Source organism: Micropterus salmoides, unplaced genomic scaffold (assembly GCF_014851395.1).
Source record: "Micropterus salmoides isolate LMB-PRFRI ecotype aquatic unplaced genomic scaffold, ASM1485139v1 Ms_hic_scaffold_6, whole genome shotgun sequence".
Taxonomy (NCBI): Eukaryota; Metazoa; Chordata; class Actinopteri; order Centrarchiformes; family Centrarchidae; genus Micropterus; species Micropterus salmoides.
In genome coordinates this window covers 17,218,593-17,242,587 of record NW_024044348.1, presented here as the reverse complement: position 1 = coordinate 17,242,587, position 23,995 = coordinate 17,218,593, and the positions used below count along the sequence as shown (strand labels likewise).

General features: G+C 39.6%; 1 protein-coding gene across 1 annotated transcript in view; it reads right to left on the bottom strand.

Annotated features, from left to right (window-relative positions):
• The window catches only part of lgr4 (leucine-rich repeat containing G protein-coupled receptor 4), a 40,430-nt gene extending 20,622 nt beyond the window's left edge, over positions 1-19,808 (bottom strand). Inside the window, exons 1-3 of the mRNA XM_038700598.1 lie at positions 18,957-19,808; positions 6,357-6,428; positions 1,915-1,986 (exon numbers count right to left, since the gene is read on the bottom strand). Coding sequence (XP_038556526.1) covers positions 1,915-1,986; positions 6,357-6,428; positions 18,957-19,138 — 326 coding nt within the window. The 5' untranslated portion in view covers positions 19,139-19,808. The remainder of the gene's footprint in view (positions 1-1,914; positions 1,987-6,356; positions 6,429-18,956) is intronic.
• Between the last annotated feature and the right edge of the window lie 4,187 nt (positions 19,809-23,995).

The window sequence follows — 23,995 nt, the reverse complement described above, 5'->3', positions numbered from 1 at the left end:
CACGCTGGTTATTAGGGGTGGGTGATATGGCCCTAAAATAATATTTTTTGTTTAGAATAGCAGTTGAGCTCTCCTCGTACTCAACTGAGTGCTTCAGCTTTAGGTGGTGAAATAAGTTTGCTACTGTTGTCAGGGTTTTTCCTGAATAGCAAATTACCAGGCGGTCACCTCTGTCAAAATTTGACGGGTGTCTTGGCAAATCCACAAAGTGCAATTATTGCTAGACAATAGTGTTATTTCTACCAATAATTGCACTTTGTGGATTTGCCATACAATAAAAACAATCACTAAAGAAAATGCGGTTGTTGTTTTAATATAGTTTTATATCGCCAGCAGGTGTTTAAAAATGCCGGTGCAAATGGCAGTCAGCATTTGTGAATGCTGCTTTGTGCGCCTCTACATGTTTATCTGAACATCGTGCTGTACAGAGACTACAAAGTCATGGTACTGTTCATATTTTAATAAAATATGCTTTCACATTATTTTACGATAATAGTTTGCATGTAAGAAAGTGTTTGCTTGAGCCAGTTGAAGACGGTACACATGCAAAGGTGTGCATGTGATCAGGATGGTACCACCTCCGCCTCATATTGAGCCAGGAGAAACCCTGGTTATTACAGTCTTCTTACATATTATCGTGGTTTGTTGTACATATGAACTACCAAATCAATCCTGTTGGGAACCAACTGCTCCACCGTGGAGCAGGTAACAAGGTTACTTTCACTTTCAGCCATACTTTTTTCTCTCCAAAACTTTATTTAATTCACAAGATAATAACAGATTAAGGCATCGTAACATGAGGTTTAACTTCCCCTTTCCTTCATAAAGCATACACCACAGCATTATGACAGATGTCAAATGCTACATATATGGGAAAATATAGACAACATAGGGATACTGAAAATAAATCATAAGTAAATAAATAGAAACACAGTGGGGTAGATGTCATGCACAATTTTGTAATGCATTTCTTTCAATTTGTTGGATACGCTTTCAGCCATTCTTTCTGTTGCAGTATGTAACTGTATGACATCATTATGTCAACAAGTTAAATTTTTTATTTTAGGTCTGCACATAACGATTATTTCTAAAATCTTAATCTAACAACTAATTTATTGATTATTCTAAAGTTTTTTTTTATTACTTGTTTAATATAGCAATTCATTTATCAGAATTAATATAAAAAAACATTAAAAATTCATTATTTTATTAAATCACACTGAAAAAGAGACACATAAAGCGCATTAGAATGATAATAGTGGCATATCTTCAAATTTGTCTAATTTCCACATCACTGCTGTGACTGGACTTTGAACTTTTGGCCCAGTACAGAATCAACAGGGCAGTGCTTTGTGTGTCGCTCAATGTGTTCGAGTCTGTGCAAGCACACTAGGGTGTGCTGCCCGATGTAAATTATGCAGAACTAAATTTTACACAGGGCTTGTATGCAATGCTCTTTTGGGGTTTTTCACAGCCACAGATGCTGTTGGGGCAGGGATGGAAAAGTGCATTTCATCTACACTATGTGGATGTAAGTTTAATGACTATATTTAGGGTGGCAATAACTGACAACGCCACAATGTTACCACAAACTGCAATATTTACTCTCTCCACAGTGTGTGGAAAACTTCTCACGGTCACAGCCATAAGAGAGTGAGTGAGTGAGTGAGTGAGTGAGTGAGCGAGAGAGTGAAACAAACACAAACACACATACGTTTTTGATTACTTTACGCTTTAATTACTTGTTGAAATGTATGGGGTTCATTGTTCTTATGTTGTATGTATGATGCTTTGGCAATGTTGTTATTACACATTCATGCCAATAAAGCTAATTTGAATTGAAATTGAGTGAGAGTGAGTGAGTGAGTGGGTGAGTGAGTTGATGGTGGTGGCAAGGAGGGTATATATGCTTACAAGACTTTGAGCTGATGCAGTCCAGACAGGGCCTCAGGGTGGATGAATGACAGGTCATTACCCGCAAGTCGTCTGTGGTGAAAGAAAGAGTCAAACTTATTTACTGGTAGTTTCTCAAATGTTTAAAAGCTACAGGGGAAGAATTTGTCTTCAAAAGAGAACACGCTAACAATATCAGTATATTTTATTTCCAAATAAAGCAGTGCATACATGGTGTTTAAAACGTCTTTGCATCCAGTGCCTCAGCAGATTAGGTTCCAACTCTGAAGCTGAACATGGGGCCTGAGGTGTCAAAGACATGTGTCTATGCCATGGTCTGTTGTCACTTTGCCTGTCACCCACAAGAGATTAGACTGTTCCTGGATATCCCCTCCACAGATCCCTTTCTGAGCCTCCCAAACGTCACCACTCAGTGCTCCATTTAGAGAGAACTAATTCACCCCTCAGAGGCCGACACAAGCAATGTAGCTTTGTAACATTTATCACTGGGCAGCTGCTCAGTCCCTTCATGAATTACTTGAGGCTGAGGGGACACCTCCCTTTCCTGTTGCGAACAGGAAGTGTAGAGGAAATAGGGGTGTAAATAAGCATGGGACAGGTTGACTGGGACACATAGACCAAGTATACTATCTAGCCGGAGAGATTAGAAACAGATTTAACACTGCAATGTGAGTCACTCCAGGCTGAATTCCTTGCAACAAGAGCTGCTGAGGGCGAGCCTGAGAATCAAGGCTGACCGTGTTAGCAGACCACATACCCCTCACGCGGTCTCCAAACTGGTATTTTGTTTGTATTTTTTTTAAATGTCACTGATTTAAGAGAGCTAGTCCACTGTAATGCATTTTTGTACCATGTTGAGTTCAGGTATGAATAGCTGTGAGTCACTGATGAGACAGATAGGGCTGAAATAGTTAGTTAATTACCTGTTCCATAAGCACAATTGCATACCAGTGGTAGGCAAATAGCGGCCCGTGGGCCTAATTTAGTTCTCCAACAAAAATACTTGGTTCCCCAGCTAAAGTTGAAGTTTTCCCTTTCATAGTTTGCATCAAAACGTTTGCATAATGTTCCACAAATCTACTTTCCGTAACAATGGAAATACACAAGTTGTGTAAATTCCAATAACCATGACCTTGCTAAAAACAAATCTGACCCATGATTTGCATCTCAAACACAGATTGGTAGAAGTCTAACAGACACAGTGTGCTGATAAAGACAAACAAGTCACTGTTTATTGAGTGTGAATAACCCATCAGTTAATCTGTTAAGAGATTTTTTTGCCAATTAAGTTTAACAATAACATAAGCCACTATAACACTGACTAGCAAACAAAATGTCTCCGGACTGTAGATGTTGAGTGCAGCATCCAGATCGGGACTGAACCTGATAGAGGCATATTCTGATTGACTGGTATCGGCTACAGGAGCCCTAACTAGCCACATTTATCCTGCAGGAGTTGTGTTACGTGTTTTGCTATTACAAGTGGGTTTCCACACACCTGTTTTTATGAACAATTTCAATTTGTGCACAGAAACAGACTTGGCTGAAGTGAAAAGTTGGTGTATTAATAAAAGCAAAATGCAACAAACTGCAATGTAAACAGACTTGATTTGTTATGGTAGACCAAGGTTGGATGTTAAGATATGGACACTCACCAGCTTTATAAAAAGGCTGTCAATGTAGGCTGACTTGGCTTTGAGACAAACCCACTGAATAACTTCCAAAGCTGAATTCCATAATTCTCCATACCACCATATCCACAAATCAATGTGAACATTTGTGTTTCTACTGAGACACAATTTGTTAAGAGGATGTCTTCTGACAGTGTTTTGAGATTAGATTGTAACACCTACCAATTCAAAATGACACCAATCCTGTCTGTAGCTGTTTAGTCATTCTTGTTAAAGTGAAACAGATAGTGACCCGTGGGGCTAATTCAATATAACTTTACTCCTTGAGAACTCACACAACCCAGAACCATCACCACCATCACAAGCCGCTAGCCACCACATGCAAACGGGGTTTGACAAATCATTCAGATGTCCTTCAGGTTTCACAACATAAAGAGCTTCTCCTCCTCTTGCATCTTTCAGCAAATTCAGTACATGTCCCCCCAGGCTTCAACGAGGACGGAAGAATGTGCTAAATCTCGTTGTGGAAAGGCTAAATCCTTTCCTTGTGCAACACCACTCCCACAGGTCTACCTTTGTCAGTTGCAAATGCAGTGCACTCTGACAGAAGTAAAGGGCTACAAAAATTATTTGTTAAGTTTACAGAGAAAAAAAATTTGGGTCTCAAATTTTGCTGTAACAATACAGTTTTATTTAATATTTGTGAAACTACTGTGCCAAAACCTAAACATGCACCCCTCCCCCACGACATGCTGCCACATGTACCTTTACACAACTTTTTGTACCACAGTTGGTATAGGTATGATAAGCCTGTGCCTTCAATCTCTATGTTCATGTTGGCAATGAAAATGTTCATAACGCAATTTTCAATAATCATGCAATTATAAGTGTTATGAAGTGGGAGACGCTTTTTCAGGTGCTTCTGATTCCCTAAATAAAAGTTGGATAAATTTTTTTCCCACTGACACTTCTGTAGCTTGGATCGGCAACATATGAAATATGCCTCAGAGTCTTGTCTATTGCGTCACGCATGGAGAGGAACTGCAGGAGTCGGCTGAGCTGAACTTTCAAATCCAAGCACCTACAAGCTAATTTTGAGCAGACATCTATGTGTTAATGTGAACAGCGTGAAAACAAATTTAAAAAACACTGGTGTATAGTTCCTCTTTAACTGATCATACTATAATTAAACAGGACAAACATATCAAACACTAAAAAAGGACGCCATATTTCAATATAGTTATTAGTACATTATTGTTATGAGATTAAAGAATAAATTATCCTGATATGGATTTCATAGCATATCATTCAGCCACATTACAGATTAAAAGGAGCAAGAAAAACAATATTTATTTATTGTGCACATTTCATGCAATACCATGCATGAGCTTTTACAAAATAGAAAAATGAAAAATAGACCGGAAACTACACAGTTGCAATATAATGAAAGTTAAGTAACTACAAAAAAAAATAAATTTACAAAATCAACAAAATCGGTTAATCTAACAATAAATAAGTGTTTCTGTCAACATAATGCAACACATTGACAACAGAAGACTGACCAGATGTCATTACCACAATTCCCTATGGATATATAGAGAGCTTATCTGTCACAGGTTATTTTCAAGAATAAAAACAAACAGCCAAGACGACAGAATACCTGTCATCACGTCTGCTGAGCTCTGTGGTGCCTTTGGCAAGGAAGAAAGAGAGCGGAGGAGATTGCGTGACTACGATGGAGGGAATATTCCCCCCTTGCCTCCGCTCCTGTGTGAGGATGGCCCGCTCTCTTTTCTCTCCCTCATCTCTTTCTTTGTCAACTCTTCCTCTCCCTGTCTTTGCCCTTAGGGCCCATACTCTGGTTCACTGACACTGCTGCAGCCCCTACAGCGAAAAAGGCACCCACTGAAGTTCAGTGAGACAAACCTGCAGATTTATTGCCTAGAATAAAATGTTGAACAAACACACATATGAAATATGGGCTATATGTCAATCAAAATGCCTTCAAAAACACACACCCCATCCATTATGATGATCGAAGACAAGAAAGAAGAAGAGCCAAGACTGCGTGGGGTGTTTTTTAGCCTTGTTGTCATGGAAACCATTGTTTTGCCCTTGTCCTTCCTGCATTGCATTCCTCCACACAATGCGATGAAAAGTAAATTGCCTTTTTTGACAAAGCAGATTGGAGTGGTGTAAGGAAAAGAAGAGGGTGAAGACTCGGCAGGCTGAAAGATGCACAAGCGCTGAAAAAACATGCACGCAAAAGGCCAAGCGGAGCTGGAACCACTGGAGTGTGTTCACTCACTGGTCATTTTGTTTTCTCAGGGCTGCATGTTACCTGATATCAGGTAGACAGATTTTATCTCTGACTCCCTGCAGCACCGAGCCAGACAGCGGAGTATTTAAAGAGTGAAGAAATAACAAACACCCACTGAGATTAGATGTACGCCACTCAACAAAGCCCTGGAGCATAGATGTGCTGTTGCCACCCTGATAATCCCTTAAAAGCAAAAATCCACACAGGATGTCACATGACTGTAGCTTCAATACATGTCATCTCACCTCACCTTTTTAATTGAGCTTTACTGCACCTTTTATAACTGCCCTTGTTCAACTCATGAATGGTGCGTGATTCGTAACCTCACGTAATGCTGCGCTTATCTTCTTCAGCGGAGAAGATGGGCATGTTGTGGACCTATACTGTGTGTTTTGCAGTACAAACTCAAATACCCAGGTGCATATCATAAAGCCCAGCCCTCATGTCAACATAATACATCATTAACAAGAGAAGGGGGGGCATGTACTCACAGTTCTTCCAGGTAGGGGAAGTTCTTGAATACATATGCTGGAAGCTCAGTGATGTTGTTCATGCTCAGGTCCCTGTAGAAACAAAAAATTTGTAAGAAACACTGTAAACTCTTCACTGACACCTTTAAATCAGAGTTTGTTAACTTTGCATAGAAGAGACTCATCTCAAATGTCTCAAAATCTGTGTATGAGGCTTTATTTAATCAGGTTTTTTGACTGTGCCTGCATGAGTGTAACACTCAACAAAAAAAGCCTTGAAAAAGCCCTTCTCTTTAGCCCCAGGGATCTTCATTTTTCAAACCAACTTCAAGTAAAGATAGGCATGTAGCAGCATGAAAAATATGCACACAGGACTTGATTTGCTTTCCCACCAGAGCTAATATGACTATATGGTTTGACGTGTTCATAATGATAATTAAAAATAAATTAAAAAAACACACACACACAGATATGTATATGCTGCTTACTACAGAAAATGTGTTAGTTTTATGAAATCAGTGCTGTCAAAAGTTACACACTGTCACAGTAAAAAAAAGGGGACAAAAGTCTGTCTTAGGTCTACTAAGGGGACCTACACAGAAGGAGAAAACTCAGCTCTGGATCCCTAATCTTGATTACGAATCCACTAACCTGCTTCAAAGAAAAGCCCCATCGGGTCGATGCCATACGTAAAAAGATGGCACATATCAAGACTGAAAAACATCCGGGGTTCCTAAATGAAGCAACCCCTGCCCCCCCATCCCTCCCCTTTCACTCTCCAACTGGCCATCTTGAATTTCACTGCCAGATCTTTCTAGGACCTTGTGTGTGGGCCCCTGAATCCTACAAGGATCATATTGCCCTTCCTCTGCAGTCCCAACTACACAAACACACACACACACAGACACACAAATGCACAGAAGCCTTAAAAGGCGGGTCCTGACAGAAACCCCATCATCCCTGCAACCTATGTCCCATCTCTACTTACCTGGTTATCCAATTACCGTATAGACTGTGCAGCTACAACAACACTTCCATCAACATCCGCCCACTCCTTATCATTTTTTCCAACCCTGACAACATCTCTGCTGGTGTTCTGCCACCACCGGTGGTCAGATGGATACATCCCTAACCACATTTTAAACCGTTCTGACTGTTGACTGGTCTGAACCACGTGCAGAGCTCCAGAGCAGGGGAGGCCTGCATGACTCTATCACACTTCCTCCCTCCCCCTGTGTCTGGCTGCTTTACTCATCAAGGTCCTGGCCTGTCCCTGCTAAGACAGATTGAAGGGGACACTAAAAATGCAGCTGTGATAAATGGTGACAAGCCTAAACGCTTCTACAAACAGGTATCAGTAAATTTCTATCCCATGTGCCATTTGGCTTCGCTTTAGCAGAGGAAGCAGAAAATCTGAGAAATGTAGCATACATGCTTTGAGAAAAGGAAACTATGGCTACTAAGGGGAAGTATGAACAACTTCTACAAGTCAAAATATAACACCTGAAAAGACAATCTTGTGCACTTGCAAACACACACAACAATAAAACATCTGTGTGTATGTGTGAATTGAAATGTTGCTCTTTTAAATATTATTTTAAATAGCTCCCTTTTCGCCTCTGTGTAGCAAACATGTTGATTAAGGTAGTAGGAGCTAACTAAGCTTTATTCTTGAATAAATAATGCAATCCTAATTTGCTGCAACTAATGATTGTTTTCAAACGGAAAACAGACCAACAATTCAAACCCCAAAGACATTCTTTTATATAAGACAAGACATAAGAAGGCTGGGACTACAGAATGGTTTTCAGTTTTGCTTGAAACTATCAAATTAGTTTACTAATGATGGACAATAGACTAAACAGTTTTGGCTCCAAATGGAATAATTGATTAAATTAGCCAGCAATGTGATTAAAGTCAAATTACTAGGTCACATGTTGAATTGTGGTGTATCATACTAGGTACACAGTGTAAGGTCATGGTTTACAATGGCACAAGAGACATCATTTTAAGTTATAGTCATGTTTCCTGGGGCCAATCGCACATGATTTTGTTGTGTGTGTAGTGACCATATACTGAAATTAATGCGTTTTAATCCGAATCAATTTATAGTGAATGTGTTCAGGATGACTGAGATGAACAGTGCATGCACTGGGCCTTACAAATCTGTTGTTAAGACCAACTTTTCTGCACGCAGGGGTTTCATAAATCTACACACATTTTGCACCGGAACTGTTTCTGCCCTGCTGCAATGCATCCATGTTAATCTCTGTACACCTGCAAATGTGAAACTTCCTACAACCTGCCCAAAAATTTTATAAAAATGATTTTTTTTTGTAACCGATCTGCAGACAACAAATTAAAACAATGTTTGCCTGCACAACTCGCTAGATCTTAACCCAGTTCCACACCTAAGAAAGATTTTGGACCAACATGCAAGACAATGCTTTCCACCACCATCACCATCACACTGAATGACATAATTTGAACGTTCATCTTCAGATCTATTTAGTGACGCTGATGTCCTTTTGAGATGTCTGGCTATGTTTGTTTTCCTTTCTATCTGCTGGTCTCTCTAGCAAAAGAGGTCCTAAATGTCGCATATATAATTGAAGGAACAGTGTTCATCCTCCCAATAGAGCTCCACAGATTTAACAAGGAGCACTCTCAATGTTCCGGAGGTGGCCTGACCCTACACTAAGACACTTTATGCGTTTTTTTCCTTTCATTTGACACCCATCTGTATATTTATGCCTAATCATTACTGGGCGCTTCCTGGGAAACTGTGTAAAACAAACTCTAAGAGCACAATAGGCTTTATAATTAGGAAAAAGCACAAGTTAACCAGACTCTCTAGAGGTAGTTGCTTGAACAAACCAAACACCCAGGAAAGGACTTGACTGAGGTCATAGCCAAAATGCCAGAAACTGCAGTGACATAACTTTGAGAGTTTACTGGGTCCTACAGGAGGCTTCACCAGTAGAACAGCAATCAGAGCAGCACCTCACAAATCAAGCCTATGTGGAAAAGTGGACCATAAAAATGCACTCCTAGAAAAAAATGCACTTGCCTTAAAAACAGATAGTGTAGTCTGGTAAAACTAAAATCCAGCATTTCCCTCATAATCCAGAGTGTACTGTATTCATCAAAAAATTAATTTTTGTCGACCCCTACATTAAAAGCTATCTTATTACAGCCATTAAAATGTGATTCAGTGCTGTAAAACAGTAAGACATGAAAAGCTGAATGGGTATTCAAATCAAGAAAAGTACTTTTTTATGCAACAAAAGCCCTAAATAAAAGACTGCGGGTTTTGTTTTAATTTCTGAATATTCTGCTGATTTAAGATTACCAGGTGTTCCTGTGTGTTGTATTTTTCCAGACAAAATCTCCTGTTGTGAAAGTGGAACACACAGTCCATCAATCATGATACTGCCTTTCCTCACGGCCTGTGAAAATGACTAACCCTGTATCTTGTCACAGTGTTCTGGGGTGTGTAAAACTTTCCAGAAGTTAGAGACAATGTAATAGTAGACAACACCTTCCATTTACAATTTTGTAAAGCTGTTATAAAGACATGGCATGCCATACAGTGAGTAATTACACACTCCATAAATACCCTAGCACTACGTTTAGACCCTGGTCGATCCGGTGCCGGCGTGCAGCGGTGTGTTAACAGCGAACAGCTGATGGGGGTAGCCTATGCTAAATACTGGGTCTGAAGATGTTTTAAGTTTTCATCAGTCAGGAAGTTTCTACACAAAGCCGAAGTCTCCTCTTCTCTAAAACAAGCAGAACAGCTTATTACAGCAGGTAATTAAGCTCGTTAAACATCCCGTTCCTCTGACGCAGGCGGACACGGACATGTGCTGTAGCTGATCTACAGCTCTTGTCGGCTTGACATGTTGTAATAACCTTCCAAACTGTCGCGATTTTATTTTTGTGTTGCTTACTCTGTGCTGGAGTTATTTTAAGAACTTTATGGCTTTATCCAGTTTGCTATTAAATGTGTAACAAACTTTATCGCGTGTCTCTTCATTATACTCCCACAGAAAAAAGCTGCTTTAATGGTCAAGCATAGCCTATAACCTAGTTTTTCCATTATATTCCAGTCAAATCTGATGTTTATTTATAAATGTTGCTCATGGATAGTGGTAACAAATAATGATGCCTGTGCATCGCTTTGTACACAGTCTGCGTCAGCTGGTTAATTTGTCTAATCTTTGCAGACCACGGTGGAAACGCGTACAACAGGGGGACGAAGGAACCTTTTAGTTCCTTGAAAAGAGATCTGGCGACTTAAAATGTCGACTTCTGGTACTTCTGGTCAAAAAGTGGCTTATAACACACAACCTTTCATGTAAAAAGTATAAAGCAACTTTAATACATTACTTTGTCAGTCCTGCAATTATATTGAATATACTGTAAAGTACAGTTATAAATCATTATTAAGACTTAATGTAAAATGCAAGTGGTTTAATTATATATTACATACATACATACATACATACATGAGTTGTATATTATATAACATATGCAATAGCACTTGCATTAGTTAGTTTAACACATGGTTAGGTCTGTTTAACATAATTAAATGCTAACATCGCACACCGCAGAAGACCTGTAGCTGCTGTTCTGCTGTTATGTGGGGCTGGGCAATCTGGCCAAAAAATTTATCACAATAAAAACATTTAATATCATTCGATAGATAATTATCACGATATATGTCAAATCGTCATTCCTTTCAAGTTTAAAGGCTGATTTTTGTTCCTGAGTGAAAAGAAACCAGATGGTTAATTATGTGGCTAAACTTTTCTTTATGTTCAGAATGTGACACTGACGCCAAACAGTGGATCAATTAACAAATCTGGGGCAGAACATTCAAAACTATTATGATAAAATCTTTTTCAAAAAATATGATTAGTAAATCTTTTTTTCAGTCCCTTTTCCTCAACAAAATAAATATTTTTAAAGAAAAATTAAAGGCTAAGATTCAAATGAATTAAACCAAATATTTTTTGATATATTGAACATTTATTATATTGATACTGAGGAACATTATATTGCGATAATTATCATTGTTTTATTGCCCAGCCCTAGGGTTATGTGCAGTTTAATAAAGCTTGCACAAAGTGTTGACCAGAACAATGTTTTACATGTCCTGTATGAATAAAGCCCAGCCACTTATTTAGAAAAGAGCAGTATAGACTGTGGTTACAGAAAAAACAAATGCACAATAGACATCCGACAGCACTCACATTCAGGTTTCCGTCAGTTTGTTATTAATGGATATAAGGACAGTAAGGTCATTCCTGCAGCCCACTGATCGATCGGTCACTTAGATGGTTCAAGTGTTTTTATCTGGTCAGATGTGAGGAGCAGCTCTACAGTCTGCTTACAGTTATTGAAACACTTTTATATTTCACTTTACTCAGCATCTCATGCCCCTGTGAAGGTCACTATTAAACTGTTAAAGAGGAATGTGTAGGCTTTAGAACAAATCAAAGTAGTAATTAGCTGCAACGATTAGTCCATTAATTAATCGGTAGAAAATAAGTAGGGAACTGTATGATAAACTATTAATCATGGAGTGGGTGTTTTTTCAAAAGCCAAAATGCAGTTTCTCCAGTGTGAGACTGCTGCTTTTCTCATAGCAAACTGTTTATTTTTTGATTTTGAACCTACACCATTTGACGGACATTTTTCACCATGATGTTTATTATTAAACGATAAATCGATAATGACCAATACAGCTGCCTAGACTGGCCTGTGTGACGGCTTTCACTTCACGTGAACCTTCATGTGTACCTGCAACCAGAAATCTTCAAGTCCATTTTTTTCCACTTAGGAATATAAGTACATCACTGTATGCCTCAGGGCCCGTGTCCACCATGTGCTTGGTGCGGTGTTTGTCCTGCCCCTCCTGCACTGTGATTGGACAGCTGGGTAAAAAGTGACAGTGACGAGCGCAGCGTTTTTCCCCAAATTTGAACATTTTTCAACTCTCGGCGACCGAACAAAAAAATGCTCAGCGCCTCGTCACGCTCCTAGTAAAAACGCGGTGCTCCCATTGGAATGAATTGAAAAAAGACGCTGGCGTCAGAAAAAAACGCTTTGGGGCCCTCAGAGTGCACAGCAATAGTGCAGGTGAATAGATCTAGTGTACGCTGACAGCTGCTTTCACTGCCCAGCAAATGGTGACAAAGTGTTAAAAATTCTGTTAGAGTGGTGAAATATTTGAAGACTGAATCTGTACTAATAAGGATGCTTCCTTATTCAGATAACAGTCTTCAACTATACCGTTATTATCTTAGATTAAGCCTTTAATTATTTTCCGGTTATCTCAAAAAAGGGCTTCTGCAAACAGTATGATTCCTCACAGAATTTTATAAATGATTTAGTGCTAAAAGTAACATAGGGACGGGGCATTACATTGAAGAGCCTAATTCAGATTCTAAATCTAACTGAGCACATTTCCATAGATGTTCTAAAATAGTACTAGCGATAATTTTGCATATTCATAGTAGGATTTACTTATCTTGGAATGCAAATCACAAGTTCACTTCCTGTAGATTTTTCTTTCAACTTTATCTCTTTCTTGATACAACTGAAAACTGAGTTCCAGAGGAGGACAATTATTAAGCTACATTATACCATTTTTGAGAAACTGTGTCTTGATAATCTACCACTCATTCATAGCTAGCCTTATTTTTGCTACACACAAGACAAGACAGCGTATCTGTCAACCCCCACAAATACTGTATCACTACAATAGGCCACTGGTACAACGCATCATCATTTCCTCACAACGTATGTTCAAGATTGTGTGTTTAATGTAATTAAACTAACGCTGCTGCACACCCCAATACCATCCAGTGTAACACTGAAAATACAGAAACAATGCATTTCTCTGCACAGTTTTACTTTAGATGACATTTAAAAGCTATCCTATCTTTTTTCTACACCGCTTTAATAACAGAAACAAATGTGAGGTTCAGCACAGTTACTTCATGTAAAATTAGCAGCTCTTCCTTCTGCTTCACTCTAGAGTTACTACGCTTTAAGTTCTTTATAGTCCACCTAGGATTACCTATAGAATAGTGGTCACTCCTTGGTGTGTTCCCTGGTGTGACAGACAGTTGCATATAAAGAATATCTGCTATGTTTCAAACTAACTTCCAAAACACTTACATCCTCTTAGGTTACCTTGAACCCTTTCCCACATGGCTGCCTTTTGAGTCCCAGAAGGCATCAAAGTAAACCATGTCCAAAGGTTTTGCTTACAACTACTAAACATTAAAAAATCCTTTAAGTTTATACCAAACTCAGCTTGGGGTAATGTTTATAATTACTAGGGCAGAAGAAATAGATATAGAAAACCTGCAATCATTGGCAGAAACTGTGTGATGGGGGATGGGAATAGGTGTATAAGTGGGAGACAGGGTTGGGGACTCAGAGAGGGGGGAGAGAGTGTTAATATTCTCCCATCCACAAGTCATCCTGTTTGGGAGTGGGGAGCCACTGACTGGCTCCTTTCACCTCTGCTGACCAAGAACAAAAGTATCATTCAGTTAAAAATGGATTGAGGGCATCAATGGTGAAGCTGGCAAGCTACACCAGCAGAGTGCAAGACCCTGACGCCCCCCCCGTCTCAACCTTGTTCACACTATGAAAAGGACCTAATACAACTAAGATGTATACTGCAATAACCCTCCTCTTGCTCCTTTAAAAATGCTCAAGAGTTCATGAAGACGCTACACCAAAAACGAAACCTGTGCAGAGACTCAACGGCAGGTAAACTACATACCTTCAAAAGGAGTGTTTGCTTTGTTACAGGCTGAGGGGCCTCCTCTTTTCTCTCATCTGCTTTTCTGTGAGAGGGCTGTTTCCACTACAGATGCCAAAACTCAGGCCCCTGTAGGCTGTAGGTAAGAGTCCACTCCAACATTGTCATATGATTTATTGTAAAATATGTGGTCCTCTGTTACCACAAATTTTTTTACTAAACCATAAAAAGGTACAAAACAACAACTGACAGACAATAATAGCATAAAGAGCCTAAAATACTCATCCTTGTAATGAAGATTTTCCTGACCTTTGGGCATTGTTAGACTTCCAAAACACTAGCCTACCTTGAAACTCTGTTGCTGCTATTATGTGTGTATATGTATGTGTGTTTGTATCTTTAAATTCACACACCTTCCCAGGGCTCTACGCTGACGTTTTCCCCAAGGAGCACATGTGCTAAATGAAAGAATTTAGGAGCACAGTGAAAAATGCAACAGAGTTTAACAAATTATTTAGTTTAAACCTTGTATCTGTACACCTTGGCATCTGCCTTAAAGAGGTGGTATTATGCTCATTTTCAGGTTCAAAATCTTATTTAGTTGTACCAGAACAGGTTTACATGGTTTAATTTTCAAAAAACACCACATTTTTCTCATACTGCACATTGCTGCAGCTCCTCTTTTCACCCTATGTGTTCCCTACGCTCCACTCCTGAGCTACAGAGTGATGCATCTTACTTGTACAAAATCTTTGTTGGGAGTTGCACATGCGCAGTTCCCAGGCAAGGACTACTAGCCAATCAGAAGCAAAGAAGGGCGGGTCGTAAGAAACAAGGTAGCGTGATCCAAATCAAAGCCGCTTCAGACTGCGTCCATAACCTAGCAGATGGTATAAGTTACTCACAAGTCCACAACCACACAACATCATTGTTCCACATCTTACCATAAACCACTACAAAAATCACCATATTTCAACTCAATTTTACATAAAAACTGGCCGAACAATTTGAACATTTGCTCAGTAGCTTTCACATCAGGTGTAACATTAGCATTATAGTTATAACTTTCTGTGTTAGCCAACGTTTACAATAACTCCGCACTTGAACAGTCTGTGAAGTTACATTGCCGTGTTTATTTTAAATATAATTCACAACCAATAAAGCATACTTAAAGGCTGTGAATTGTGAATTTTCAGGCCCAAACACAGTCGGAGTTGCATCGTCTTTTAGGACTAAACGTTGAACTGTTGCCGGTGTTCTGACGATCTATGCTGCCGGGAGTGGGGATTATTAGGGGGCCAAGCCCGAAGTGGGCTGGGAACATGCGAATGCAAGGCATCTCGGTTCCCAGTACCGTGAAGCAGCTGGGAACCCTATTGTTTTCATTAGATTTTTATTTTTTTTCTTCTTCCATCCATAAAACTGATACTGCGGCCTAGACGGTAACTGCTAGGGACGCGAAACTCACAAGGTAGGTCCACAGCCTCAAGAGTACCTCAGGCACAAAAATTTGCACACTTCTACCTCTAGGGGGCGCTATAAGCAAGGTCAATGCATTTGGGCTTGAAACTTCCGCTCAGGAAGGCGGATATCAAATATACTTATATCCACGCGTTCAGGGGATCCAGCTGAATCTCCTGGTTTTGAACCAAATTACATTTTGCCTAGGTTTGGAATGGCCAATCAACACCAAACTTGGGGACCTTACTTCTCGAAGGCCTGTATAAAAGGTGGCGCTTTTAATCGTATATAAAATAACACTCCCTTTGACATACATTAATTTTATATCACCATAACCACAAGTCCGATTCATTCCAAATTTGGGTCAATTGTTCCTCATGGGCCCCTGATGACACCTGACAAATTTGGAGCAATTCGGCTTATAGGTGGCACTATAATAGAAGCTCAAATAACGGGGGAAAATCCTATTCATTTGAATGGGATTTAGAACCAGGCACATTTTGCCTCATAACTACGCGCAACTACATCGCACATTCATAAACCTTATATCTATGTGTTTGGGGGATGCTACCGATTCCTATGGTATAGGACACGCCTCCCTGCAATGACGTTTTCATTTCGCTAAATCGCGAAAACTGAAAAAACTATTTTAATGAACTCCTCTGAAGCCGCAAGTCCGATCGACACCAAACTTGGCACGGAACATCTCTGGACCAAGCTGATACAGGTTTGTGCTCCCCTGATCGATACATATATAATTGTTCCGATTATAAGCTGACAAATATTTGCAATAAACGCCAAAAACAGGAAGTGATGTGTTAGATTTAGAATGGCTGATCAACACCAACCTTGAGGACCTTATGTGGTATGCCCCCCTGAGGGGCTGTGCAAAACACCGAGCCACGGCGGGGCCCGGGTCAGCTTGCGCGCCCTCCACGGGGCAAGGGATGGCTTGCGCCAGGAGGCTTGGACCCCGCTTACAACTGCTTGCAGTTCTAGTTATAAGTTGTAGTTACACGCACATTGTGCTCGTGAATCATTTTTCCAGTTCACGCGTATTGTTTAGGGGAATATGCAAGCAAAATGGTCGCACTGTAGAGCCCTGCTTCCTTCCTGTTGCTGGCACTGACTAGACTCTTCTCTAGAAGTGTCTCTATACCATCATACAGATTCTAAAAAGACACAGAAACCAGAGTAAAGTTAAAATATTGCCATGACAAAACACTTCTTCCCTTTACACATCACTAGACCATTGTGGGTGCATTAGCCCTGAGAGAAAGAGCCCTTGCAGCTGCAATATGTCTCACTAATCCATCATGATCCTTAACCCCAGTGTTCCACATACAAAAGACGGAGGGAGTGGGAGAGGACAACTTAAGTTCAGGAGAACAGGAGAACAAATGGGAGCAGGACAGAGAGAGGGACAAACAACCTTTCACATACTTTTAGTTTTTTTAAGAGTTTGAAGTGAATATATTACGCAGTTTAGTGTTCAAAACCTGCCACAGAACATTTAGATAGCCATGTGCAGAGCCGACTGCGAGACAAGAAACGGCACAATCTTGAAAACAACATTTCAGACAGACTGTTTTTTGCCATTTCTGGCAAAAAACAGGCCAGCAGAGCGGCAGCAATAGCTATGATATAATTTTGTGAAAACCTTGTTTCTTGTTGTGATTAAGATGTTAGACTGCCCATACATAAAAAGTTGCAGTATTTCTTCAAAGAGGAAAAGGTATGCTGAGAGTTTCAGCTATACGGGTAGGCCTAGTGTGACATGTCATGACAGCCTGGTATATGAATCCTTTGTTTACTTTACCCATTTCAAATGGCACAATATTGGTTCTGGCGTAGCGAGGCTTGGGCCACTATAATTACAGAAAAAGGTGGCAAAAACAAGAACAAACCTTTGCACTTTTAGGCAAGGTGACAGTGAAACAGGTTATTTTCTTAACCAAATCACACATCTTAAATAGACGAGTACCTATGTAAACTTCTTCTATTCATCTTTGAGGGAGCACAGTAATTACAAAAAGCCACAGTAAATTGCTGTTTTCAATGCTGTTGTCAAGGTGGTTACTTTAGTTTATGATTAACCCAGAGGTTGTGAAACAAACTGAGGAGTTTCTTCATGGGGCAATCATCAACTGTATCTGCACCAGCCCATAAAGATCGAACCAACTTGGTGCCTATTTGCTCCACTTTTTTATAAAGATTTGTGCCCTTACTTGAAGCAGTAATGAAGCTCTCAGTTAGGCCTGTGGTGAGAATGTGATAATGGCACAAGCTTGACTCTTAATTACTTTGAACTACACATAGAGTAAGCTGCTGGGAACAAGGCACTGCTGGCAACAATCCATGCAGCCTTACTCACCCAGACCTGGCCTATTTGTGACCTCAGCCCTCCCTACATTATACTGTGATTCAGTCACATAGCAAAATGGTTTTTACCTGTTATCCAAACTGTTATCTTCAAAAGGTAATTTTGTGATCCTAGGAAGGCCTTCTGTTTGCCGTTAAAAATAAAATGTTTTTCAGGGGCCAAACAAATGTTAAATTCAATATTTCCGCAGACTGCACCGCCCGCGGCCGCAGCTCGAGCAGATGACGCCGGTAAAGAAGAAATACAGAGCAGAGAGGCTCACGCTGTGGAAATGTTGGATTTAAATGCTTATTTGGTCCCAGATAGACATTTTATCATTCCTGGCAAAAAAGTACACATCTTTGAGATCACAAAAATACCTTCAAAGACAAAATTAGGCCTAATGGTTCAGTCTAAAAATCATCATAAAGTTGTAAAAAAAAAAAAAAAAAAATGTCCATTATAATCCAAGATGAAATTTTCAAATGAGGTGCTGTAACTACTAAATGTCTTGAAACGATTAATTGACTAATAGTTGCAAATAACTTTTCTGTAGCTCTATTAATCTGTGGACTATTTCAGCTCTAAAATGTTTGAATGTTCCAAAACTGATCATATAATCATTAGCTGCAGCCTTACAATACACGTCTGTTACAAAATGTGTAGAAACTGTGAGCTGACTTAAGTTCTTTCAGGGAAGGACTGAACTTTTGGGCTGCAATGGAAAGTTGTCAACCTTTAACGGTGTGTGAAGTTTATCTGAACTCTGTAAAAGACCTTGAGAGTTATGTCACATTGAATAATGAACCACATTAGAAATCCTTATTGATCTTCCTAACATCTTCATTAAGACATTTTTCTCTGGCGAGCCATTCGTGGAAAATTGGCACCGTGATGTTTAATGTCCACTTGCGATGTAAACACAACGTGCAGGCCTTTACGGTGAGGAATTTACAAATGCACAAACTTGTTTAGAGGTTGAATTTCACTGTGGATATTGGTTAGTACTTACAGGTAGTAGGTGAAAGCACTGAGCCCGGTTGGGACGGTGGTCAGCCCTCTGCCGGAACAGTCTGCACCCCCATCTTCATCGCAGCTGCATGAGGGCGAACAAACGGCCGTCGACTGCCCTTGACCGGTGGCCCCAAGACGAAGGAAACACCACAAACATATCCAAAACAAATCCACACGCATTTTCGCCTCGTCGGTTCAGGTCGAAACGATTAAAAACAAAGTGTGTGGGGGGGGCTTTGTTTTGTGGTCAAACCTATTCCGGACGTCGACTTCTCATGTGGTCGGTCGGTTGAGGCATGAAGAGATGAAGCCTAACCGACGCTTTTCAAAACAAAAAAAAATTAAAATAACCCCAGAGCACTTCATACATTCACGAGCCCGACCAAAAAATATCCACGCTAACGTTTAGCTAGTGTTAAAAACCAAACACTGTCTTCGAAGACGTGCGATTTACCTTGGCGTGAAACATTTCTCAACCCCCTGTGTGTCGTATTAATCCGTGAAAATAAAGTAGCAGGACTGGCGACAGGAGCGGTAGCCTACCTTGCGTTTGTTTGCGTTTTCGTTGTCCCATTAAATAACCACACAAAAAAGCGAACGCTGCCTGTTACTGCGTGGCTTAGGGGCTGATCCCGAGACGGTGAAATCTTCAGTTAAACACGCCGGACAATCATTAGCCGTCCTGGTTTGTTTCCCAACAGGAGATCACCGTCCGTTTTCAGCCATTCCTCACGTTCCCCTCCTCTGCTCCTGACATCAACAGCATGCTTGTAGCTCGACAGGCACCCTACCGGACAACCTGCAGCACTGGGCCCGGCCTGTGCAACACTGAAACCTGCACCACAACGTCAGAGGCTGCCAGCCACTGTACACTTACCAGCCACGAGTTACAAACAGAAAGTCAGGTAAAACTGTTCACACAATGTTTGGGGGTGCGGCGTAATGCTCAATTATTTTCTGTAAAAAGAAACAAAACAAAACCCAACAACAACTGTATACCGTGTTTCAAAAGTCATATTTGCTGTTATGTACTGGTTGTAGTATGCACTCGCAGTGGTTGAAGAAGTACTCTCAGGTTAAATAATACCACAGAGTATAAATACTCCGTAACAAGTGAAAGCAATGCATTCAACAGCAGATTTAGGTGAAAGTACAAAAATATATCTAAAGTCCAAAGAGTAAAAATACTCATTTTGCAGAATAGTGTATGTTGTTGGATTATAATTATTGATTCAGTCAAGTGTTCTTCACTTTAATGTTAACTGGTGAAGGTAGTGGTGGAAGAACTATTCAGACATCCTGTAGTAGAAAGTACAAAAGTATCAACAGTAAGTACCTACAGAATGGGAAATTTCAGAATCATATATATAATTGGATTATAATTAGTGATGCATTAATGTGTGCATTACTTTAATGTTGCAGCTGGTAAAGGTGGGGCTAATTTCAGTTACTCTATATAGTGTTGGGTAGCTTAACCTATAATTATATCATAATGTATTAGTTGATTTATATGATTTATTATTCATCTACATCTGCAAAGTAACTAGTAACTAAAGCTGTCAAATAAATGTAGTGGAGCAGAAGTAGAAAGTAGCATAAAATGGAAATAGTATGTAAGTACCACAAAATTGTACTTAGTACTTGAGTAAATCAACTAGTTACATTTCACCACTGGATCACTGGATTTTAATTACTTTATTGCTGAGTCCCTTGTGAATTTACCCCAGGGATCAATAAAGTCTTACCATGTTTTATAATACATTGTAATTTATTTGTTGATTATATGATGTATCAAGTCATCTAAATCTGCAAAGTAACTAAAGTTATCAAATAAACTAAAACTGTGTTAGGTATGCTTTTGTCTTTCTGTCTGTCTGTAATTTCAATTTACAATGTCCACATGGCCGGATAAACTGTTATGTGCCTCACTACAAGCCCAAGATGGCATCCTCAAATGTCTTGTTTTGTCCACAACCCAAAGATATTCAATTCGCTGTTACAGAGGAGTAAAGAAAAAACAGAAAATCTTCATAGATAAGAAACTGTAATCAGTAAAAAATGACTTAAATGGATTATTAAAATTGGCAAGTAATCTAATAGTTGACAACTATTTAATTAATTGTTGTAGCTCTAAAACAAATAAGCAATTCATTGGTACAGCATGAACCTGGGGCTTTTGGGGCACCTGGTGTTCTTCGTGCTTTGCTTAGTTGGTAATCCAGCCTTGCTCAAACAGGTTTTACTATTTAAGCTATTTTCGATTATCATCATCAGTGCACAGTATTGCGAAATCTGATATTCTTAATGTTGTGCATAAATGCAACATTAGTTTATTAGCAGTCTGACAGAGTACCGTCACTACAGTTGAGTATGCAATCTGCCAGACCAATGAGCCTGGCTCTTTGTTGTTGTGGTCAAGTTGCATGTTTGGTACCCTGTAGACCAAGGTTCGAATCCGGGTAGCAGTTGGTGTTGACAGATGTGTGAGGCACACCTGTATGCGTGATGCGCATGGGTTTGCTTCCCACAGGGGAGTACATCACCACAGTTGAGTATGCACTGAGGCTGGTACTTTGGCTTGCAGTTTAGTATCCTGTAGACCCGAGTTTGAATCCAGGTAGGGTGACTGCTCTTGTCTTTTGCTACAGGCAGTATTAGCTGCAAAATATACTGAACTAAATTAGAAGTACAGAAAGTTAGATTGATGATAACATATATCTTAATAATCCATACTGCCATGTTAGACTCCTTTATTATAGGCCTACTCCAGTTGCTTAAAGCGCATCAATGCATCAAATTCTATTATGTTATCACATATTCATTTTGTAAAATCTTTATCTAGGAAGTAACAGGTAATACAATACAATAAATGTAGTTGAATAAAAAGTACAGTATTTCTCTATGTGTTCCCTGTAATGGAACAAAAGTACAAAGTTTTCACAAACCCAAATAAAGTACAAGTGCTTTTGCTTACAGTCCTTTACAGCTCTAATGTTACGGTGGAATGCTAGCCATTTTCATTACTAACCTGATGTGGTGGTACAGAATTCAGTGGAGATCAGAGTGCAGGACTTTTACATATAAATGAATTTACATTACATTCAAGCCCTCGCCAAACCAGTTCACACAATGCTGATTAAGCCTACAACTGGCAGGTAAATCTCTCTGTATTTCGAACTGGTAGTGATATGTTTTTTGCCAGCCAGCAATTATTGGTTTACCAGAGCTGGAGGGGCGGCAGCAACTCAGTATAGGAGAGCCTATATGACATAAGCACATGTTGACAGTATAATTATGTGTAATTATTCTCACTGTCAGAAGGGGGAGACAAAAAGTCTGCAATGCATGTGTAAGTATGCAAAGATAATCCAGGTTTCCATATGTCCAGTTTGTTGGGGATTTCAAGAAATAACAAAATACTACAAAATAACTATATATAATAACATGTTATATAATAGCAATTACTATTGCCTGCTATTCACAAGTTTAAAAAGGTGTTTTGCCATAATTATTTTATAAATGTGCACATGCTTTTTTAAACATCAGGAAGGTGATGAAGGGTAAATTGAAGGGTGCTAATGAACTAACAGTACACTTCCCCATTCAAGTGGGGCTGCATATTGTTGCTTTTAGGGTTACCTTTCACCTCTTTGTCTGTGTAACCCACAATACACAAGGAAGCACACTAATGAAGAGCTGAAAGATCAATCAGCAGCTACCATCAAATAACTTTGAGCATGAAAACACTGAACCACCAACAGCTCCTAATGAACTGTTCAGTTTACTGTGGCAGTTTTAAGCTGTTCCCAGATGTGTTTAAGTGCGTGCGTGCGTGCTTGCGTGCGTGCGTGTGTTTACTACATCTGCACATATAAAACGACATAGTGGAAAACATTAATATTAAATTAGCATGAGATGACACAAACCTTAAAAGAACTTTTAAAGTATTTTGCACTGGCAATGTTGGGGATTTATTTCTGTAAATATCAGCAGCAGCTGCTCAGTGCTACTCTCCTTTTCCTTCACATGAATCCTCTCTTTTCTCTTTTTGTGTAAACTTTATCGCTTTTTAACCATTTTTTGGTACACATTGTATCTTTAAATGGCAAGCACATTACATTAGATGTAGATGTATGTTTGTAGATATGTTTGAAAAGACAATGATCATAAGTGCTGACTGCAAGCATAAAATGAGACAAGAAACCATAATGCCAACAGAGAAGACAAACATTTGTACAACTATTCACCATTTAGACCACTACATTCACCGTATGTAATGATCACAATAATTCCTCCTGATTTACTTTAGTTTTGATCAGTGACCATGCTCTTGCCTGAACATCTTTTCCCCCATGAATACTTCCTCCATCAATAAATTGCTCCTCTTAACACACCACTTACAGATTCACTGTTACAGCACCTGACATTCAGAGCATCTCCACCCTTCATATTATGGGATAACCAATGGTGCATGGGGGAAAGGGCAATCAACCAGACAAAGCACAAGGTGCACAGGGTGTGGTGACTATGTTTGGTATTCTTGTAGCCACAGGCATACGGCGCACCTGCAGCACATATAGAAACTGGGATTGGATTACGAGCAATAGATTATCAGTGGGGTGGTTTTACAGCATGGCATCAATCATGGCCAGTCAAGTCAGCCGCGCTCACTCACTTTGTACTTTGCACCACGACATACACCTCTCTAATGTTGAAAAAAGTTACTCAGAGTGGTTTCTCCCAAGAATTAACTAATTTCTTATCCAGAAGGTGTAAACTTAGATTCATATTTCTGAAAATATTAGAAGATAATTAAATGAAATCACTGCATACCAACATTGGTTAAATAATGCTGTTACACTTAAGCAAATAATGCCGCCCCTCAGTTCTTGCTACTAGGTTTGCACACTGGTGTGCTGTAATCCAGCACAACAGTGTTAACAGTGGTGACAAACAAGCATTTGTTCCTGTAAGATATTTTAAGACAGAAGCAGTGAGCGGCTATTATTGAAAATAATAACTTTAAGTAACAGTAAT